Raw genomic sequence first — 19,334 nt, forward strand, 5'->3', positions numbered from 1 at the left:
AAAGCATGAACTTTCCATTTCCCATAATACACAGCTCACAGTAGTTATATCTGCAGGGCCAAGCTAACACGTACGTCCCCAAGGAGGAACGAAACACTTTTCCTCCATGAACGTAGGACAGTTAACATGTGGACACACAATACCAACAGCCCCCCGAGCTTCACACGTGTATGTGTTCACACCTGGGCTCAGCAGTGTGAGACAGAGGGTCAATTTGAACACGTCACTGACTGGGAGGGGTACTGGGATTATTTTCTGGTGCAACTAGCATGTCAGGAAAACAGGCTTTTTGATTTAATTTTTTTTTTTTAAACCAAAGCAAGTTCAGATTTTAATGAAAAATTTTAGGGTTTCTAAGAGAAATTTTACAGAATTGCCTGTTTGCTTCAACTGTCTTTTCTCTTCTGCTCTTGGAGCTGGAGACAGGGCTGGAGTTAAAACACCTGTAATTTTGCATCCTAGTCTCTTTTCTCCCAGTGCAGAATCTTCCTTTCTCAGTATTCCTAAGGAGTTGTTTCTTCTTTACAATAAACAACCCCACCTCCACCCCTACATTTCCCCTACTCTTCTCTGTTGTTTTTGTGCTGGCTGCAACAGGCCAGCTATGGTTTTTCTCTTGCCATGACGACTTCTAATTGTCCTGTACAGTGTGTTCAGTTAGATAACTCCTCATATAAACAAACTAACTATCCAGAGAAGCTGTTATAAATCAACCCAAAATTTACAATGGGGGGGGGCAGGAGAGAGAAAGGGAAAGAGGGAGAGGGAGAGACAGACAGACACACACACACACACAGGAGAGGACACTGTTTTCCCTTCAAAGCAGACTGAGAATTTTTCTTCTTAAAAGATTCTGTTAAAGACCCACAAGACGACCACACTGAGCCCCTCCTGTAAATATTCCTAAAAAGGAGCAGGGAGCAGCAGAAGGTCCAGAAAACCATGAAGCAGGTGGAGAAAACATTTTTACACTGCAGGGCCGTACAGTGATACCCAGACCAGGGCCATGTTTCATCACTTGCCAGAGGAATGCAGTCAATTTCAGGAAAAGCACAGTACAATGCATTCCCCTAAATGATTACTGACACTGTTTCCTACAAAATGTGAGATCAGTTCAAACCACCCCTGCTGGTTTCTTCACACTGAGCAAGCCACGATGCAGTTCCCACCAGAGGAAAAACAGGACTCGCTTTTTCCTTCATTTTGTCTTTCATTCAAAACATCCTGACAGTGCGCCTGTCCCAGCCCAGGGACTGTGCCGGGGTGGCACATGTCGTGGGCAGTACAGCTGTGGCCCTGCCTTCGCAGGACCTAACATCTGCAGAGACAGAGGCAAAGCGTCCACTGACACCAACCAGGCTATGTGCATTGCTGCGACCGGCAGGGTGGCCAGGGAGGCTTAAAGGACACTGGAGGGCCAACTCTACCTGGGAGAGCAATATGGAACAATGAGCTCACTGTGAGAAGGCCTGGCAGGCAAGGAGCAGGGTGGCAGGCATCTGTGCATAGCCTGGCTGGTTGTCCTGTGACCAAGGGAACTGTCCTTCCTCCCTAAAACACAGATGTTGATTACCTATAGGGTGGCAGTGCCCAGCCTTGGGCAACGAATCAACTGACTCAGACTCCTTTTGCAGCCAGGAGTGACCATGGGACACACTCGGGCAATGAGGCATAAAGGAAGCTTCCTAGAAGAGGGAACACGAGGATCACAAGATTGAGTTGAGCCTGGGTACCTTAGTGACTGAGTGAAACCCTATCTCAAAAAATAAAAAGGTCTGAGGATGTAGCTCAGCGTGAAGACCCTTGGTTCAGTACTCAGTACCACCAAGAAAAAGAAGGAGGAGGACAGAGAGGCTGGAGTGGAGAGTGGTATTCAGGGATATGTCACAGGGGAGCTCAAGGTAAGGATTTTGTACTTCAGAGCACCAAGAGGAGCCACTGAATTATGCCCCAGGAAAATGCAATGTAAAAGCACAGCAAGGTGCCACTTCCCTCTACCAAGAGGACTATCGACACAAAGCCGGCAATGACAAAGGTCAGCAAGGGCGTGGAAAACAGAAATCCTCGTGCTCTGCTGGTGAGAATAATAAACGGTAAAGCCTCTTCAGAAGCCAAGGTGTAGCTTTTCAAAAAATTACACAAATTTACGGTATGATCTAGCAATTCCATTCCTACATATTCAAATAGGAAAAACATATGGACACAAAAATTTGTACAAGAATGTTCACAGAAACATTATGTATAATAGCCAAAAAAACAGAACCAACCCAAACATCCACCCACTGGTGAATGGATACACAGAATGCACTATTACCCCATACTGGAATACTATCTTGGAAACAACAAAAAACAAACTCCTCATGCATGTTACACGTGGATGAACTGCAAAACATGCTAAATGCAAAGACAAAATACCATTATTGTACAATACTATTTAAATACCAGTTACTATTTATGTGAAAGGTCCAGAAAAGGCAGATCCATAGGGACAGGAAGTTAGTGGCTGCCCAGGGCTGGGAACAGGCATTAGCTGTCAACAGGAACACAGGACCTTCCTGGAGGTGACAATAATGTCTGTCCTAAAACTGGACGGCAGTGACGGCTGTGCAACCTGGTCCGTTTCCTAAAAATCACTGTATACCTTACATGGATGAATTTTTTTCTTTTTTTGTGGCGCTGGGGATTCAACCCAGGGCCTCACCTATGCTAGGTAAGTGCTCCACCACTGAGCCACACCCCTAACCCCCAAATGGATGGATTTTATGGTCTGCAGACTGTATCTCAATAAAACTAAAAAGGAGAGCAAGAACACTGAAGAATTTTAAGGTGGGACATGATTCAATTTCAAAAAGATCATTACGTACATCAATTTTTAGAAGTGACAGATTTTATACATTATTAACAAATGAATTTTATACACTGAGGAAAAAAACCAAAGAAAGATGACCGTGAAGAGAGATCACTGACCAGGGGCATACACTTCTGCAGGTTAAAGGGCCCAATGGGCTCTGCCCAACTCAAAGCCCAGAAAGCAGGAACGGCTTCCAACATGGCTCCCTCCACGGGCTGTGTGTGGAACACAACCCACGCTGGCAGCTTGATGCCCACAGAATGAGGACAGGAAAAATGCCTTCACAACCATCCCCAGCATCTCCCCGTTTTTCTGACTTGTAGCACATCAATCCTTCCAGACTTACCAGGCTTGGACAGGCAGAAGCGGTTGACGCCTTTGGAGAGGTTGTAAATCCCCACGTTCTCAGCTCCATTTCCATCCTGATAAAACTCCTGAGGGACCAAAGCCAATACAGTGACTTACTAGGGGAGATGGAGACACCATGATGATTAATAATATTTCTGTTTCCGAACCAGTCATCTGTTTTGCCCATTAATCATTTGAGCAGCTGGGTGCCACAGGAAAATTAAAAACCTTCAAAAACTTCCAACACAAACATGCTCCTTTCATTCAGTCAACTAATATTTATTGAGCACCTGCTATGTGACAGACACAAGGCTGGGCCTTGGGAGGCGCTGGCATGGCTCCTGTTCTCGGTGGGCTTCCCTTTTAATTCAAGAAATCAGATAATCCATGTGTCAACAAATAAATTAGTGGTTTCAGCTAGGAAGGAGTAGCACTAAGAAGAAAATAAACAGGGGACAGGATGAAGAAATGTCACTGTGCAGGGTCACTGAGCGTCCTAGGCGCAGGGCTGGCTTCTCTTGAGTAGGCAGCGGTGGTGATGCAGCGCTAATGATGGGAAAAAATAACCTGCATTTCTGGAACGCAGAAATTCATTCAGGACGCGGTGCTCCTGGCAGAGGGGCCGGAACGTGCAAAGGCCCAGAGGAAGGAGCGGCGTGGCGTTAGACTGGAGAAGGTCCTTGTGGCCAGGCCTCAAGAGCAAGCTGAGAGTGGCCAGAAGTAAAGTGGGAGCTAAGCCACGGTTAGGGAAGACGGATCTTAATCTATGGAAAGCAGAGCTGCACTGAAGGGTTGAAGAAAAGGAAGCTCTATGGTGTATTTTCAGCTCAATATTCATCGGCCCATTTCCTGCACTAAGGCAGTCTGTCTGCTGTTCATGGCAGCCGGAGCAGCAGGTTGGCACTGGGAACCAGGCACAATTCTTCCCATGTCTCTCGTAAGTCATCGTTTAATAACCATTTGCCTCAGGTTCTCTACTGCGCTCTGATGATGACATTTGCCACTGCCTGACATCCAAAGTTATATAAAACTCCTAAGTGAACGACACAGACACTGCCTTTCCTGGAATCTGTTTGGTGGACCATCAGGCCACACAGCCAGTGAGAGAGCTGCAGACTCTAGGGCTCTTTGTATTCTAGAGAAACTTCCTCGGGTGCACCTCGTCCTAAACAACAGTGGCGTACACAAAGGAGGAAGTGTGAAACACTACGAGGTTCACAGAAACCTCCCTGCAACGGCAACGTCAGGTGTATGAGCCCAGGTTAGAGGAGCAAACTGCGGCTCAGAAAGTCAGTGGACTTGCCAACGCACAAAAGCAGCATGGCTTACACACCAGCGCTCTTCCAAATTGTCTGACTTAACGTGGGACCAAGACAAGGAAATCCCCTAAATACAGGCACCTGTCCACTAAGGAATTTTAAATCCTCCCTGACTGTGTCTTCCCTAGCAGGTGGGCAAATCAAGTGGTGGAAAAGGGGTTCCGACTTGACCAGAATTATCATCCTCTTGGCAATTCTACAAGCCAAGCATTTCTCCAAGCGAGCAGCTCTGCCCGACCCACACGTACCAGAGTGATGGCATGAGAAAGGGAGCATCGCAGCATGTAGCCCGTCTGCCGGAAGTCCACAGCCGACACGTCATCATCCAGAACCTCCACCTCCAGACTCTTGTTCTTCCAGCACCAGTCCTCGTGCATGATGCTGACTGCAGAGCCAAACACAGAGACAGGCAGTGGGCACAGAGCACACCACCCACGCCGCACTGGGAAAACTGCAGTGTGCTAACCGACTTTAAGTGTGTGGCCAGGCGTGGTGGCACAAGCCTGTAATCCCAGCATCTGGGAGCTGGGATTTGAGTTCGAGGCCAGCCTGGGCTAGGGCTACACAGTGAGTTCAAGGTCAGCCTGAACTATATAGGGAGGCCTTCTTTCAAAAAAACCAAAAACAACAAAAAAAAGTATGTGTGCACACATACATATATGAATATACACTGCTGGCAATGCTCAAAAGAGGTTACTGCTTAATAAAAATTGGCCATTAATATCACCAACAAAGAAATCCAACTGGGCCAGAAAGATCGGGCTGCAAATAAGATAGTCAGGGGTCAGCAGGCATTTTCTGTAAATATTTTTGGGGTTTTTTTTTTGAGATGAGGTCTTTATGTTGCCCAAGCTGAACTCCTAGCTCAAGGGATCCTCCTGCCTCAGCTTCCTGCATATCTGAGCCACAACATCTTATTTTTAGTTTGAGGCCACACACTGTGGACCTTGACTATTCTACTCTGCCACTGAAGCTCATCAGCAGCTACAGTGAATACAGAAACAACAGATGTGGCAATGTTCTCAGGAAACTGAAAACAGGCAGTCAGTCCTTATGCAGTAGTTTGTCCTTCCCTGATGCAGAAGTCCACTTTACAAGGTATTGACTGACAGCAGCTCTGAGCTGATCTTTGAAAAAGTACAAGTCCAGGCAAGAGTGGCTTTGTGCAGAGGGAGGAGAAAGGTGACTCCCGCTGATGGGCTGTACCTGCTCCTGACCAGGCCCTGTGCAAGGGCATCACAAGCTTTATTCCATTCGGTCTTCGATTCTGCAGAAAGGCAGTACTCTTCCCATTTCACACATGTGAAACTGAGTCTGAGGGATCAAGTAACTTGCCAGTGGCACACAGGACTAAGAGGTGGACACACGAATGGAATTACATCACATTCCTTTCTGGTGTTTAGAAATAAGGCGGCATGAATCAGGGCACCTTCTCCAAAACAGATGAAGGAGGATAAAACCAAGGCTCAGAAACAGTGAATGAACTGGCCAAAGCACAGGAGCGGTGTGGTTTACACACCACCAGCCTCTCCAGATCGCCAGTCAGCTCACGGAGCCGGGACTCCCGGATCGCCGCCAGTGCTACATAATGCACATTCAAGGTCACAGGCACAGAAGAGTCCCAAAGAGCAAGGCATGCGCCAGTGAGGCACAACTGGAGAGCTGGGCTCTGCAGAGCTTACAAGACAGGAAGTGCTGCACTCAGTGCTTACTTTTGTACTTTCCAGGGAGCACACTGTCAAATGTGAAAGTCATGGAATTGACCTTGCCGGAGAGCTGGAGGCTGCGCTTCTCGCCCTGGCGGCTCACGGACTGAAGGGTCACCAGCAGGTCACCGCAGGTGTCTGCAGGGGAAGGACAGGAGGCCGCATATGAATGGCACCCCAGAGCACAGTGTACACTCGGCTGCTCCGCTGCTGCGTGAGGCTTGCCGTCCCCAGCCCCTGAGAGGCAGCGCCCCAGGGGTCCTTCAAAGCTAGCGTGCACCGTCCTGACTCCAGGCAGTCTTCCGTGCAATTGGCACACAATGAAGGCACAGTGGAGAAAGGGAACCCACTGCACACCCCTGTTCAAGCCAGAGGAATAGGAGGAGGAGAGGGAAAGCAACATTTATCAGGAACATTCCGAGACAGGAGGAAGTGGGAGTGACACTTATCCAGCACCAAGAGCAGGCAGGAGGAACAGAGGAGCTGAGTCAGTGAGAGACTCGGCACAGACCCAGGCCCCTTGTCACAAGGGTACCACCAACGGCAGCAGCACTGACATGGCCCTGTGTGCCAGGCACTTTTCCCAGGCCAACACACACTCACTCACTCTATCCTCACAACTCGACGAGGCAGCTACTGCCAGTATCTCCACATCACAGACGAGGGGTCCAAAAGCACAGGGAGTTTAAGCAATTTCACCCAATCACACAGCTGGGGATGAAGCCCCAGGAGTCTGGCTCCAGAGTCTGTGCTCTTAACCACATGCTATGCCGCCTCTTAACCAAGTCATTAGAAACCTCCTCCCATTTCACGGAGGAAAACCTGAGGCTGACAGTCTCAGCACTGGTAAGACAAGAGCTAGGACTGAGACCTGGGCCTGAAGGAGGAGTGGGGAAACTTATGGGCTCTTTTGAATGCCCAAGGACAATGTCTCGGTGACCACTGTGGCAATAACTCAGAAAGAACTACTGGAATGTGCCAGATGGAGCCTCAAAACCCCCGCGGGATGCCATTTGCCTCGGACACTACCCGAGGAGAAAAGCTCACCCCAGGCCCACCCCACCCGCCCACTTCTTTGAAACTGTCTGTTCTTGCTTTCAACCAACATCTTACCCAAGCAAGAGACTTTCCCGGAAACGGATGCCAAGAACTGCACAAAAGCCACGTCCATCACAGGCCTGTCGGTCACAGTGAGAGGAAACGTCTGGGGCTTCAACAGCAGGCCGGCTCTGGTCTCGGCCTCAGGGATCACCACCTGCAGAAATAAGGGCGTCAACGTGACATCCACCTGGGCCCAGAGGCCAGCAGATTGTAAAGAACAAAGGTTCATTTCCAGGCCTAGTTTTACCATCAAAATAAATTCACAAACCATCTGAGTCAAGGAAACACATTTCCACCCAGACGTAAAAAACAGCCTTCGACTGTTCCACGGCTATGTGTGAAAGCATATGTAGCACAATTCTCCACAAAGGCACACAGGGCTGACACAGTCCCCTGCACCCTGGCTGACGCCACACTGCTCCCAGCCCCTTGCCTGGCTTTAGGCCCCTGGCAACGTAAGCTATGAACTTGGAGATTCTATGTGACCTTCCCAGGCCGAGAAGGGTGGGAAAACAGTGGTCACCTACTTTACCTGTAGTAAAGAAGACACTACAGGGCTGCCCTTCCCTGGGAAAGCCCTTTACCATGCTTCCAACAGGCTTGCCAACGGGCCACCTTCACAAAAAGCTGGCTGATGTCTAAGAAAGGCAGCTGCCAACCCACCACACACTGTCACGTGAGTGCAGGGACAGTGCCATTCTCCTGCCCTGCGCCCTCCTGCTGCAGGGAGGGTCCCACTCGACCCGGAAGGGAGCAGTCTTAGGGGAACCCTCCTGCCCTACCCCCTCCCCTGCTTTGCTCTTCCCCAACAGGAGCAACAGCCAGTGATTTGATGGGCGAGAACCTTCAACCCACAGAGACATGGTCTATCACAGTGGGCAGGGCCACTGCCCTGCAAGGCTCGGTGGCTGACCTCTGGTTGTCCTGCCACCTGCTCACTTGGTGCAAGAGTGCCCAGGCCTTCTCCCTTCCACCGAGACCCCAGGCAAGGGGCTCCCTTGCTTCCCCGCCTGCCTGCCTGCCTGCCTGGACAGCTGACATGGGGTCTGCCCAGGTGCCCTCCATCCAGGGCAAGGTAAGAAATGGGAAGCTCTGTTTTGGCCTGGGGTCCCAGAAGCGAGGCATCATGGGAGTTTTTGAGCTGCCATTAATAGAGAGCTCATTTTGATGTCCTCCTAGACTCAGGCATACTCTGCTGCAGCCAGGAACCTGAGAAGGTAGAGGTGTGATTGGCAGCCTGATACTGAGCCTTTGCAAATAGCATGACTGAGAGAGAGGACTGTGGCATTATTTTTGAGCTGGATGTCTGTCTGCTCCACTTACTGTGATGTGCAGGAATGTGAAGAATGAAAAATAAGAAACTGGGGACTGAAATACTCCTTCTCGAGCCCCACTTCGACTCATAACCCTTTTGAAAACCACTGCTTTTCCTCAAATACTTTAAATAAAACAAAACTCATCGCACCTGAACTTTGTAGGTCCCTGGTTTTGCCTTAAAGCAAAATGATCCATGAGCATCTGTCTCCACGGTGACCAAAGACTTGCCCTTGTCTTGAGACGAGAGGACCACTTTGTATTTACTCATCTGCTTGGCGGTGTCAGGGAGGCGGGTGATTGACACCTCACCACAAACACTGAACCTGAAAGAAGAAGACCATTTGCTCCAGCATGAGAACTCAATTACAGCCAGAGAGGTGCTTAGCAACCTCAGGACACATCCCTCTTCCCGCCTTTGTGTCTGAGACTAGTTTAATCTGACCGAAGAGACAGGACGCAGCCCAAGTGATTTCTGCTTTAACAAGCAACCTTCAGAAAGGCGTGGACCTCCTTCTACAGAATAAGGGCCTATGGTGGAGCTGTTTGTGTTCTGCGTGACACCCGGTAATCCCCCATCGCAGAAACAATTTTCAGAAGATCTGCAGATAATAAAAATGTTTCTGGTAACAGAACCATTGACAGGGAAACAGACTGGGACTGAGAATGTGGGCTGGGCCTTACAAGCCAGAGCTGAAAGCTGCCTGTGAAACAGTGGCATTGCCCAGGCCATAAAACAAGGCCGGGTTCCCAAAAACACATCTTCCTCACTTGCAATTAGGTATAATGTGTGGATAAAAGCAAACTGAAAGATTTGCACAGAAAGGGTAATTAAGTTTAAAAATGTAAAGCTAAAATTGAAATCATTAGGAGCTGGGAGTCACAAAAGCAACTTATAATTGGAAAGCCCTATTAATAATAGATAATGACTCGAACTTGAGAATCCAGGTGAACATGTGGAAGGTGCTGCAAAGCATCCTTGAGAAATGCAGGAAAGGTACATTTGCCTGCTAATAAAGACCAACAAAGACCGCCATCCTCGGCATATGGTCTTCATTCTTAGTCAGTTGAGATGGAATAGTGTAATAATCACAGTTGGAGGCCACTTGTCTCTTCTACTCACTAAAGGTTATATTTTCTAATCTTAAACAATCATTTCAGATACAAATCAGTTGTTCTTTCTGACAGGAAGATAATAAGGAGCATCAGATTCTGACAATTACGGATACACTAAATGCTGGAATAACCACTCTACCCCAAATGGAAAATAGTGAAAAGATGAACAAAATAGTAGATGGCTGTGAAATGAAATTCAATAAAAAGCAAAAGAACGGTCATTTTGTTCCAGCTCATTCTCCATTGCAGGGGTGAACAAACCACAGCCTCGAGGCCACATCAGGTCCCCCACATGCTGTATGGACTGCAAGCCAAGAATGTGTTTATACTCAGAAGAGGTTAAAAGAGGGGGGAAATCAATAGAGGGTATTATTTCGTGATATCTAAAAATGACATGAAATGCAAATTTTAGTACCCGTAGGAACCCAGCCACATCCATTCATTTACAAATTGTTCTAGTGGCTTTCGGCAGAGACTATATCATCCATAAAACTTAGAAGATTACCTGGCTCTTTATGAAGAAACGTTTGCCAGCTGTGATGCGGATGCACTCACATCCTTTGAGAATAAAAGGACAGGAAGGGAACATCGATGGAATCTTCCTAAGGACACTGAGCACTGTCTTACTCTGTGTGCCTATTAGGGGACACATCACCTTACTGCTCCCAGGTAAAGCTCTGCGCCTCACTGAGTGGTAAATATTTGACCCATAGGACCTACTTTTACCTCATATTCTCACAGAGAAGCATCCAGGTTCTCTAAACCTCAAATGTAGATTTATTTTTCATTTGGAAAAACAAACTAAAAAGCTGGTAGGAGAGAGTTCAATTATTCCGATATCCTTAAAAATTGGTTTGTCTCAAAAAACCCTTTCAAACAGGGTTTAATATATTTGGACAAAACCCAGTAACCTTGGTACATATTGAAATAACCACAATATCATAATTATTTGAACAGAAGTAAAAAAAAATTTGCTTTTTAAGTAAATTGGGAAATTTTTTTAAAAAAAGAAAAACAGTGAGAAATACTGACATATTAAAAAGGCATATGTACTATGCTGGTACCCTTTTACCTCCTGCAAAAAAACCCCAAAAATAATAAGTGAAAAACATCACTTTTCTTTCTTTAATCTAAATACTCCACTTTAAAAAAGAAAATACATAGATACATTCCCCAACCTCCTCCATCTACCTAGTTACTCATGAGGCCTGGGCCCAACAGCATCTGACCTAGCAAACCATCTGCTCCTCGCCCCTCCGCTGCCAGCACCCCAACCCCACCGTCACACTTCTGCCCCACACAGCTGCCACAGCCTCCTATCTGGGTCTGCACTTACTTCCTGGCACCTCTCGGGTCCCTTCCCCACCCAGCAGCCGGAAAGAAAAAAAAGTAAAAAAAAAAAAATTAAATGCCACGATCCTTATTACTGACAACTCTTAACAGTTCCTCCTGCACTGAGGAGGCAAAGCTACCTGCAGTGTGGCCACAGCCACAGAGCTCCTGCCCTAGCCACCTGCCTCCATCCCCGTGGCCTGCTCTGCCTGGAAGCCCTGCTGAACCCTGGCCCGCCCCAAGGTCGCCACATCCCAGAGGCCATGCAGAGCTCCCAGCCCAGCAGGGAGCCCAGCGCACCCTCCTCTCCTCCCTGTGCCATTATCGTAATCTATAACTACAGGAGTCTTTGTCTTAAGTCCATCTCCCCAGTGAGATGAAGCCCTGTCTTTCTACAATTGGTTTGGTTCCTTGTCACATTCCTAACACTTTTCACGGTGCCTCACCCTCAGCGGCCGCTCTAAGATGTTTATGAAAGGGAGGGAGTTCTTAAATCCAAGAAGTATTTTTGGACGGTGACTGGCTTCCTCATCTCCCAGTGACCACTGAACCACCCCCTGTCCTTGACTCCCACCTGTCTACAGAAAACGGTCACCGTGCCCTCCTTGGTGAGCAAGCAGTACACTGTGTTTTTCAGGGCTCAGCTCCCTGACCTCCTAGTTCACTACTAAAACTCCAATGAGCACCCCCACCAGGTCCTCCTTGGCCCACCCCTCAAGTGCTGGCACTCCACTCTGGCTTACTGTTCTAATTCTACCGGCTCTTAACCTATCCAAGGTTCTGGCCGCCACCCATGGCTCAATCTACAGGATCTACAATCCACCCAAGCACCTATTAGAGAGCTCCACCTAGTGGCCCGACAGATCCACATGGCCATAACTGAACCCTGTCACCTAACTGGTTCCTCTTCCATCCACAGCCGGTGGCATCTACAGCCAGCCATTCCACCCGTCACTCTGGGAACCCCTAAATCTTTCCAATCTGTCCTGGCCTCATCAGCTGTTTTCAGGCCCCGTGCATCCTGGTCAGTCCCCTTCAAAGCCACTCTCCCGCATGCCCCCTGAATGCCCTCTTGCTCTGGTTTGCAGATGGTGTGAGTGTGTCCTCCACGGCTTCATGTGCTCAAATCTAATCCCCATGTGAGGAATGAAGAAGGTGGAACGTTAGCTCAGCTATGGTGGCTAAGGTGGAGTCTTTGGGAGGTGATTAGGATTAGATCAGGGCATCAGGATAGAGTCCCATGATGGAATCCTGGTGGCTTTATAAAGAGGGACAAGGCAGAAGAGACAAGCAGACACATGTGTGAGCTCCCTCTCTCTGGCCACAGGATGTCTTCTTTGCATTCTTTCAGGATTCTGCCACCAAGAAAGCCATCACTAAATGCAGCCCCTCAACCTCACACCTCAGAACCTGAAGCCAATATGCAACTCTTTTCTTTGTAACTCACCCCGTCTGTGCTATCAGGTTACTGGCAACCGAAAATGGAAAGTCAGAAATCAAACTATTTGACCTCTGCGCTCAAAACCATTCCTGGCTTCATGGTCCCTGGAGGAGAAGGTCCCTGTGTTCCAATGGGGCCCAAAGAGGCCACAATCCGTCCCCTCAGCATTTCCAGCCTTCACCTGCTCTGTACACTCCTATCCATACCTGATGCTTTGGGACAGCATGGCTTTGTTCAGGCTGCTCCTCCCCATTAGGCCCTGCACCTCTCCTTCTAAGCTACGGACACAGAACTGCTGTCACTGTCAAAAAGAAAGATGGCAGCATCCCCACTCTGCAGATTCCACGCAGCGGTGAGAAAGATCCAAGACCTGACTCCAGGTCAGACTACACAACGTTGCTTCAGATGTAAAACAGCATGAACTCAACCACAGGAGTACCCATGTTTGCAATTCGACACTACACAGCAGCAAGAACTATGCCGATGACCAGAAGCATCTTCCAACACACTGTCTCAGTCAACTAACTAGGTCATCTTCCAAAGTCCTCAAGGAGCAGGCAAAGAAAGGTCTCATGGGGCTGGGGATTTAGCTCAGTGGTTCCACTGCTTGCCCCGAACGCGAATGCGCAAGGTCCCGAGTTCGATCTCTGGTACCAAAAATAAATAAATAAAAAGAAAGGTCTCAGACATGAAGGCCAAGGGGAAAGATCTTTCTCTAACTTACCAAACCCACTTTAACTTTGAAACAAGGGAAATCTTTTCTTACAGCATCCGACATGTAAGTACCTTTCGTTTGTAAGATTTAGCTAATCTTTCCAGGAAGGCATCCTGGATTTCTTGATAGATATCGAAGAGTGGATGCGGACCCTTGGCAGGAACACACAGTCAGATGTAGGTGCAAGGTGATATCCTACCCAACAAGCACATGGGTACTTCCAGGCCCACAGAAACTAGGCGTACCCTGTTGCGATGATATCCGCCAGCTGTGGGGTGTTCGGTGCAATTTTGATGGTGACCGTTTCAAAGTACAGGTGCTCTTTCTGGGCATGGATGGTGTACGTCCCTGTTGTGATGTTCTCCAGACGGAAGGAGCCGTCAGCTTTTGTTCTGACTAGGAAGCAAACGGGCAAACAAAAGATGAGTCAAAACCCACTGCCTGCCCTAACATGTACCCAGGAGCGTGTGAGACAGAAAGCCAGCATGTTTCCATAATCATGGAGATTTTGCTCCTTCCCATAGCTCTCTAGGATTCAGAAACAGCCCTGTCCAGAGGCCAGGAGCCAACGCGTCTGCTCACCTTTGATCTGGTTGTTCAGAGTGACCACTGCCTCAGGGACACCTTCTCCTTCAGGTCCATTCAGGACCCTCCCAGTGACAGAGAATCCCATGACGTGGAACACCGGCTAGAAGATGAAGGACACAAGGGGGACTCGTGTGCCTGGGCCACAAAAGCCACCTCCTGCCCAGTGTGCCTCTGCTCCCTCTCACTACATTCCTGGCCAGATCCCTCTCACTTTCCCGGAGTCTACCTTCCCTGCTGACTCCTGACACATAAATGTCTGCCAACCAGTTGCATGGGGAAGCTCTGCAGGCTCACACCCAGCTTGCAGGTCATTGGGCCAGCCTCGCCCCACTCCTGCTCCTCTCCCTCAGACGGCCCTTGGTGAGCCCCGCCTTCCTCTAGTCTCCCGAGCATCACACCAGAGCCTGCCTCACCCCTCCAGCTCAGCCTGTCCTGTGGTTCCTTCTCTGCGAGGTCCAGCTGCCCACCTCCGACTCCCCCACTGCCAGATCTCAGGCCCCGGCTGGACCTACTGGCCCACCCTGCCAACCTCAGCACCGCATACCAAGCAGCCCGGGGCTTCGCCTCACTGCAGCAGTGCCCTGCTTACTGTGAGCACCGTGCCTCGGCTCTCTCCAGAGTCCCTGCGCTCCAGCCACCCTGATCTTTGCTCCCTCAAGTGTCGAGGACCAGAGGAGAATTAAGGCCCAACTGGCCTCCTCTGTGAGCACAAAGGAGAAAGGCAGCACTCAGGGGTGACTGCACATTAGGGAAAAGGTGAGGCAGCTGCGGTCAAGCTGTTTACCAGACAATGTACTAGTGGCTACTGGAGAGCAGACGAACCTTGTGTTACCTTCACTGCCTGTGCCTATGTTTGGGTGAATAAAAGTGAGGCGAGCCAAAGGCTGGGGGCTCCTATGTCTGCTAGAGAGAGACACAAGTTCCCTGGCACCCCACATGTTAAGCTGACTCTGTGTCTCTGTCATTCATCCTCGTTTGCCCCGGGTCAGGGAAGAACAGAGTAGCAGGTCTACGTGCCATAGCAAGGCCAGCTGGACAGTTGGCTACAGGTGGCGCCCAGTGTGGGGCTTGGGACCCGAGCTCACCTACACTGAAGTTCGCCGCATTATTATTGCATTACCTTCGTCAAAATTACGAATATCAGAAACATCCTTGTTTGATTGCTTAGCTTGTCTTCCTTCTACCACAATGTAAGTGGCATGGAGGGACCTTTCCTGCCTTAGTTACCTGGTACACAGGGGGCACTCAATAAATGTCACCTAAACGAAGGAATATGTGCATGGATGCAACAACGTTTGAAAGGAAGTTTTAGAAAAAATAAAATGGCTTTCTTTTTATTCAGGTGGCTCTTCTTGATCCTTCCAAAAACATACGGTTCATCTACTTATTTGTCCACTTATTAATTCTTATGTGCACAAAACAAATGTTCTTATGAGGCACTTCTAGTGCCAAATCACAGGTTAGGAAAACTGTAAGGGAAAAGACACTAATGGTTCCTGACCTCATGGGACTCACAGGCCCTCCCTCACTCCTTGAAACCCCATTCACCACTGCTTGGAAATTCGCATTTGACAGAGACCTGGGAGTGTCTTTCCCCACTCGCCTGCCCCATCCTTCCGAGCCCTCGGAGGCGAGGAGACTGCATCTTCTCACCTCCTGGTCCCTCCAGTGTGCAGTGGAACAGTAAAATGCTTTCCTGCATCCTAAAAAGCAGAGTCGGCTCCCCGCTGAGTATGTGCCCTAAAAGCCAGCTCTTGCAAGTCTATGCTATTTTAACACTGCTTTTTCTCAATGTAACCCTAAAAGGAAACAGCTAAAATATAATTTTTTCAGTAACTCTAACAGTGGGTGGTCTATTTAGGAAAGACTGCTATTTTCTTTGGGGATTTGCTCTATCTGGCAAATTTTCTACAGTAACTATTTTCTATTTCTGTAATTAAAAACAACCTAAGTGGGATGAAAAGGATATTTACCGTCTATTTTAGGGGCTAGGGAGCTCATCAGATCACCTGTCGCAACATCCATTCCTGTCGCCATGGCCCCGGTTCTGCCCCTGGTCACCTGGCTCACTGCAATGGCCTCCTCGAGTGTCCCCAGCTTCCACCTAGCCCCCTACAAACTCTTTTCACAACTTTCTTCAGCTCAGAACCTCCTGACGGCAGCAATTCTCACCAGAGGAATAGGCCAAGTGGCCCAGCAGGTGCTGCCCATTCTACCCCATCACCTCTGACCCTCTCTCCTCCTCCTCCCTTCCTCATTCCCTCCAGGCTAGCTACCCCAGCCTCCTTGGGATGCCCCTAATAGTCCAGGTGCACTCCTGCCTCAGGACCTTTGCACTTGCCATTCCTCTGTCTGTAACACTCTTCCCACTGATGTAAGTGTGGTTCACTTATTCTGCCCCTTCAGGCCCCTGCTCACATGTCACCTTCACTGTTTGGGCTTCCCAAGAACACTGTACATGAGATGCAGCCCTCGTCTCCACCCTGAACTTCATGGCCTCCTTTCTTGCTTTATTTTTCCAGAGAATACTTATCACCTTCTAATCCACTTTCTAACTTACTTATCTACACATACACTCTTTCCATTGTTAGAACACGAGCTCCCCAAGGACAGGAAGTTTTGCCTCTTTTGATCAGTGCCATATCCCCAGCCCTGGAATAAGGCCAGGGTACTCCATGCACCCAGTTTCATTGAATGACGCAGCTCTAACAAGGAATCCACCTCTCCAGACCAGAGACATTGTGTAAGAGATGAGGCACCTCATGGATTCCAAGCTAGGCTAGAATCCAGTATAAGATTCCATTTTCTCCAAAGGCCCTTCTGGACAAAATATTGATCCTTTTCTTTCTACATGTTTGCAGCACCTGTGCCCAAGGTCGGGAACTCCAGCACCTGGACCCTGGACACGGCCAGGTCTCACCTCAATTCTCAGGCTGTCATGCTCCACGGTGAAGTCAAGTCGGGAAGGTGCAACATCAAAGGTGATCCTCTCCCCTCGGTAGAATGGAATCTGGAAGGAAGAGTCTGTTGATTACAAGGGACCAATAACAAGGGATCATTCATCTAGCAGCCCCCAAATGGCCAGGCCAAGACAGGCCAAGAGAAACATTCACCACAGGTGCTGCTGATTTTCAGAGGAAGCCCAGCCCTTAGTGCAGCTGTCACTGAGGGGTCTGTGTCTTGTCCTAAGTCCACGCTGAGTGCCCCATACCCAAGAAGCATTTCACACAGAAATCTGGTTCCTCGTGGGACAGAATATTTCACATTACAGAATTTTTCAGATGTTCGAATATTTACATATACATAATGAGATATCTTAGGAATGGGACTCAAGCCTAAACATGCAATTCATTTGTTTCACATATTCCTTATAAATAACATATAGGCTGAAGGTAATTTTATACCATATTGTTAATAATTTTGTGCATAAACAGCGTCATGGTATGGGATTTTCCACTTGTGACATCATGTCAATGCTGAAAAGGTTCTGGATTTTGGACCATTTTCAATTTCGGGGTCAGGGATGCTCAACCTGTAACTGCTAAACAGAGTGTTCGTGGAAGGGCAGGGCAAGCACTTCTTCCTCTAACACCCAAATGGCACCAACTCTTACCACATCGTAAGTGTCCCAAACATAAATAAGAGAAATACACTTCACTCACCACAGTATAACCCCCACTCGGTAAGGAATGGAAGGAGAAAGAGCCATCTTCTTTGGAGATCGCATAGCACAAATAAACCAGGCTCTCATCTTGGGCCTGGAACCCAGGCACTGGTGAAATGTTGCAGCCCAGGACATCCTACGCCAGAGGAAGAAAAAGAAAAAGACTTCCTTTCCACTTACATGTTCTGACTGCCACCAAAGAGCCCCACTACTGGACAGGACAGCTTTTGTAAGTTTTAGGTCGATTTGTGTATTTCTGAAATACAGGGCAGATTCACACAGATAAAAGGAACAAAAATCTTTACACTCAAGTTAAAAAGTTAAGATCTCGCACAGTTCCTTGCACAGTTCTTTGGGTAAGACTGTCCTTCCCAACAATGGATCACTGTGCTGGGTGTGGTGGCACCTGCCTGTGATCCCAGCACTTGGGAGGTTGAGGCAGGAGGATTGTTTCAAGTTTGAAGCCAGCCTGCACTGCATAGTAAGTTCAAGGCCAGGCTGAACTACATAGCAAGACCCTGTCTCAAAAACCAAAACTAAATAAACAAATGGACCACCACTGTCCAGATAATGGTGGCTCAGGAAGGCAAAGTGACTAATCCAAAGTTCGACAGTTGTTAAGAGGCATCTGTTTGATATCAAAGCCTGTCCACTTTCCACTAAACTCCATGCTTCCCAATATAGACATCCAATTTCTTATGACTCAATGGAGACACAATGTTCTTAAACATTAAGGCAATAGGTCAACCTTAAACTGGCATTTTCAACAGAAGATCTTAGCCTGTAATCCCCCATCCCACCCCTGCAATTCCATCCAAAACATACACCCAATCTCTTTGGTTCTTTACCTCCCCATGGGCTTCCTGTACTTACCTCTTTAGTTACTAAAGAAGAAAAGAGAAGAAACTTCACCCCTTTCATGGGCTCTCCATCACTCCGAACAGAGCCAGACACATTATAGCCAGCAACTATGAGAGGACCAGCTGCATTAGCATTAGAGTTGGTTACACGCACAGTGGTGCTTGCCTACAAAAGAGAAAGGCTTTAACTTCCAAAGAAATAAATATTTGCAGCATGAGGACATGTTTAAACTAAAACATTAACTGGGGAAAGCAATATGTAAAATTGCATATATGACTGGTATCCATGGAGAATTAGTTTCAGGACCTCCATAGAAAGCATATCTGAAGATCAAGTCCCTCAAATAAAATGCTGTAGTATCTGCATATAACCCATACAAATCCTGTGTACTTTAAGTATCTCTAGTTACTTATAATACCCAATACAACATAAATGTTATGTAAACAGTTATTACACTGCATTGTTTAAGGAATAATGGCAAGAAAAAGGCCTCTCCGTGCAATTTCTTCCCAAATATTTTCAATCCACAATTGGTTGAATCCAAGGTTAGTTGAAGCCCCGGATGCAGAATTCATGAATACCAAGGGCCAACCGTACAATGGTATAATTACAACTATTTTTTAATGCTCAAAGTGGAGTAAAAGGAAATGTAATAAAATGTAAAAACTGATTTTGTCTAAATTGTGATATTTTATTTCTCCTATACTTTTCCACCTTCCAAAATGTCTAACTTTGTCCCATTTCTTTGAATTCCTTTTATATGCCAGTATTTTTAATGAGCATATTGTGCTTTTTCCTGTGTGCCAACTTTTAATGAGCATATTGTAATTTTTTTCATGTTTAATGATATACATGCATACATTTTTAAATTTTGTGTTAAAGTACAGTTTACACAGAGAAAGTACACATATTTGAAGCATAGAGTGCAGTGATTTTCAAAGACTGAATAGACCACTCTGGGTAACCAACATGCAGCTA

The 19,334-nt window shown here is 47.7% G+C and overlaps 1 protein-coding gene across 2 annotated transcripts in view; it reads right to left on the minus strand.

Annotated features, from left to right (window-relative positions):
• Positions 1 to 19,334, minus strand: part of LOC101726067 (BOS complex subunit NOMO1) — a 50,947-nt gene that overhangs the window by 18,548 nt on the left and 13,065 nt on the right. For both annotated transcript variants that reach the window (XM_004855792.4, XM_004855793.4), the window contains exons 7-16: positions 18,369 to 18,521; positions 17,494 to 17,631; positions 16,752 to 16,841; positions 13,826 to 13,931; positions 13,489 to 13,639; positions 8,791 to 8,965; positions 7,338 to 7,479; positions 6,231 to 6,362; positions 4,767 to 4,903; positions 3,198 to 3,285 (exon numbers count right to left, since the gene is read on the minus strand). In XM_004855792.4, coding sequence (XP_004855849.2) covers positions 3,198 to 3,285; positions 4,767 to 4,903; positions 6,231 to 6,362; positions 7,338 to 7,479; positions 8,791 to 8,965; positions 13,489 to 13,639; positions 13,826 to 13,931; positions 16,752 to 16,841; positions 17,494 to 17,631; positions 18,369 to 18,521 — 1,312 coding nt within the window. The remainder of the gene's footprint in view (positions 1 to 3,197; positions 3,286 to 4,766; positions 4,904 to 6,230; positions 6,363 to 7,337; positions 7,480 to 8,790; positions 8,966 to 13,488; positions 13,640 to 13,825; positions 13,932 to 16,751; positions 16,842 to 17,493; positions 17,632 to 18,368; positions 18,522 to 19,334) is intronic.

This window comes from Heterocephalus glaber, unplaced genomic scaffold (genome assembly GCF_053883595.1).
Source record: "Heterocephalus glaber isolate CG9 unplaced genomic scaffold, H.glaber_assembly_v1.0 deba00000943, whole genome shotgun sequence".
In the NCBI taxonomy this organism is placed as follows: Eukaryota; Metazoa; Chordata; class Mammalia; order Rodentia; family Bathyergidae; genus Heterocephalus; species Heterocephalus glaber.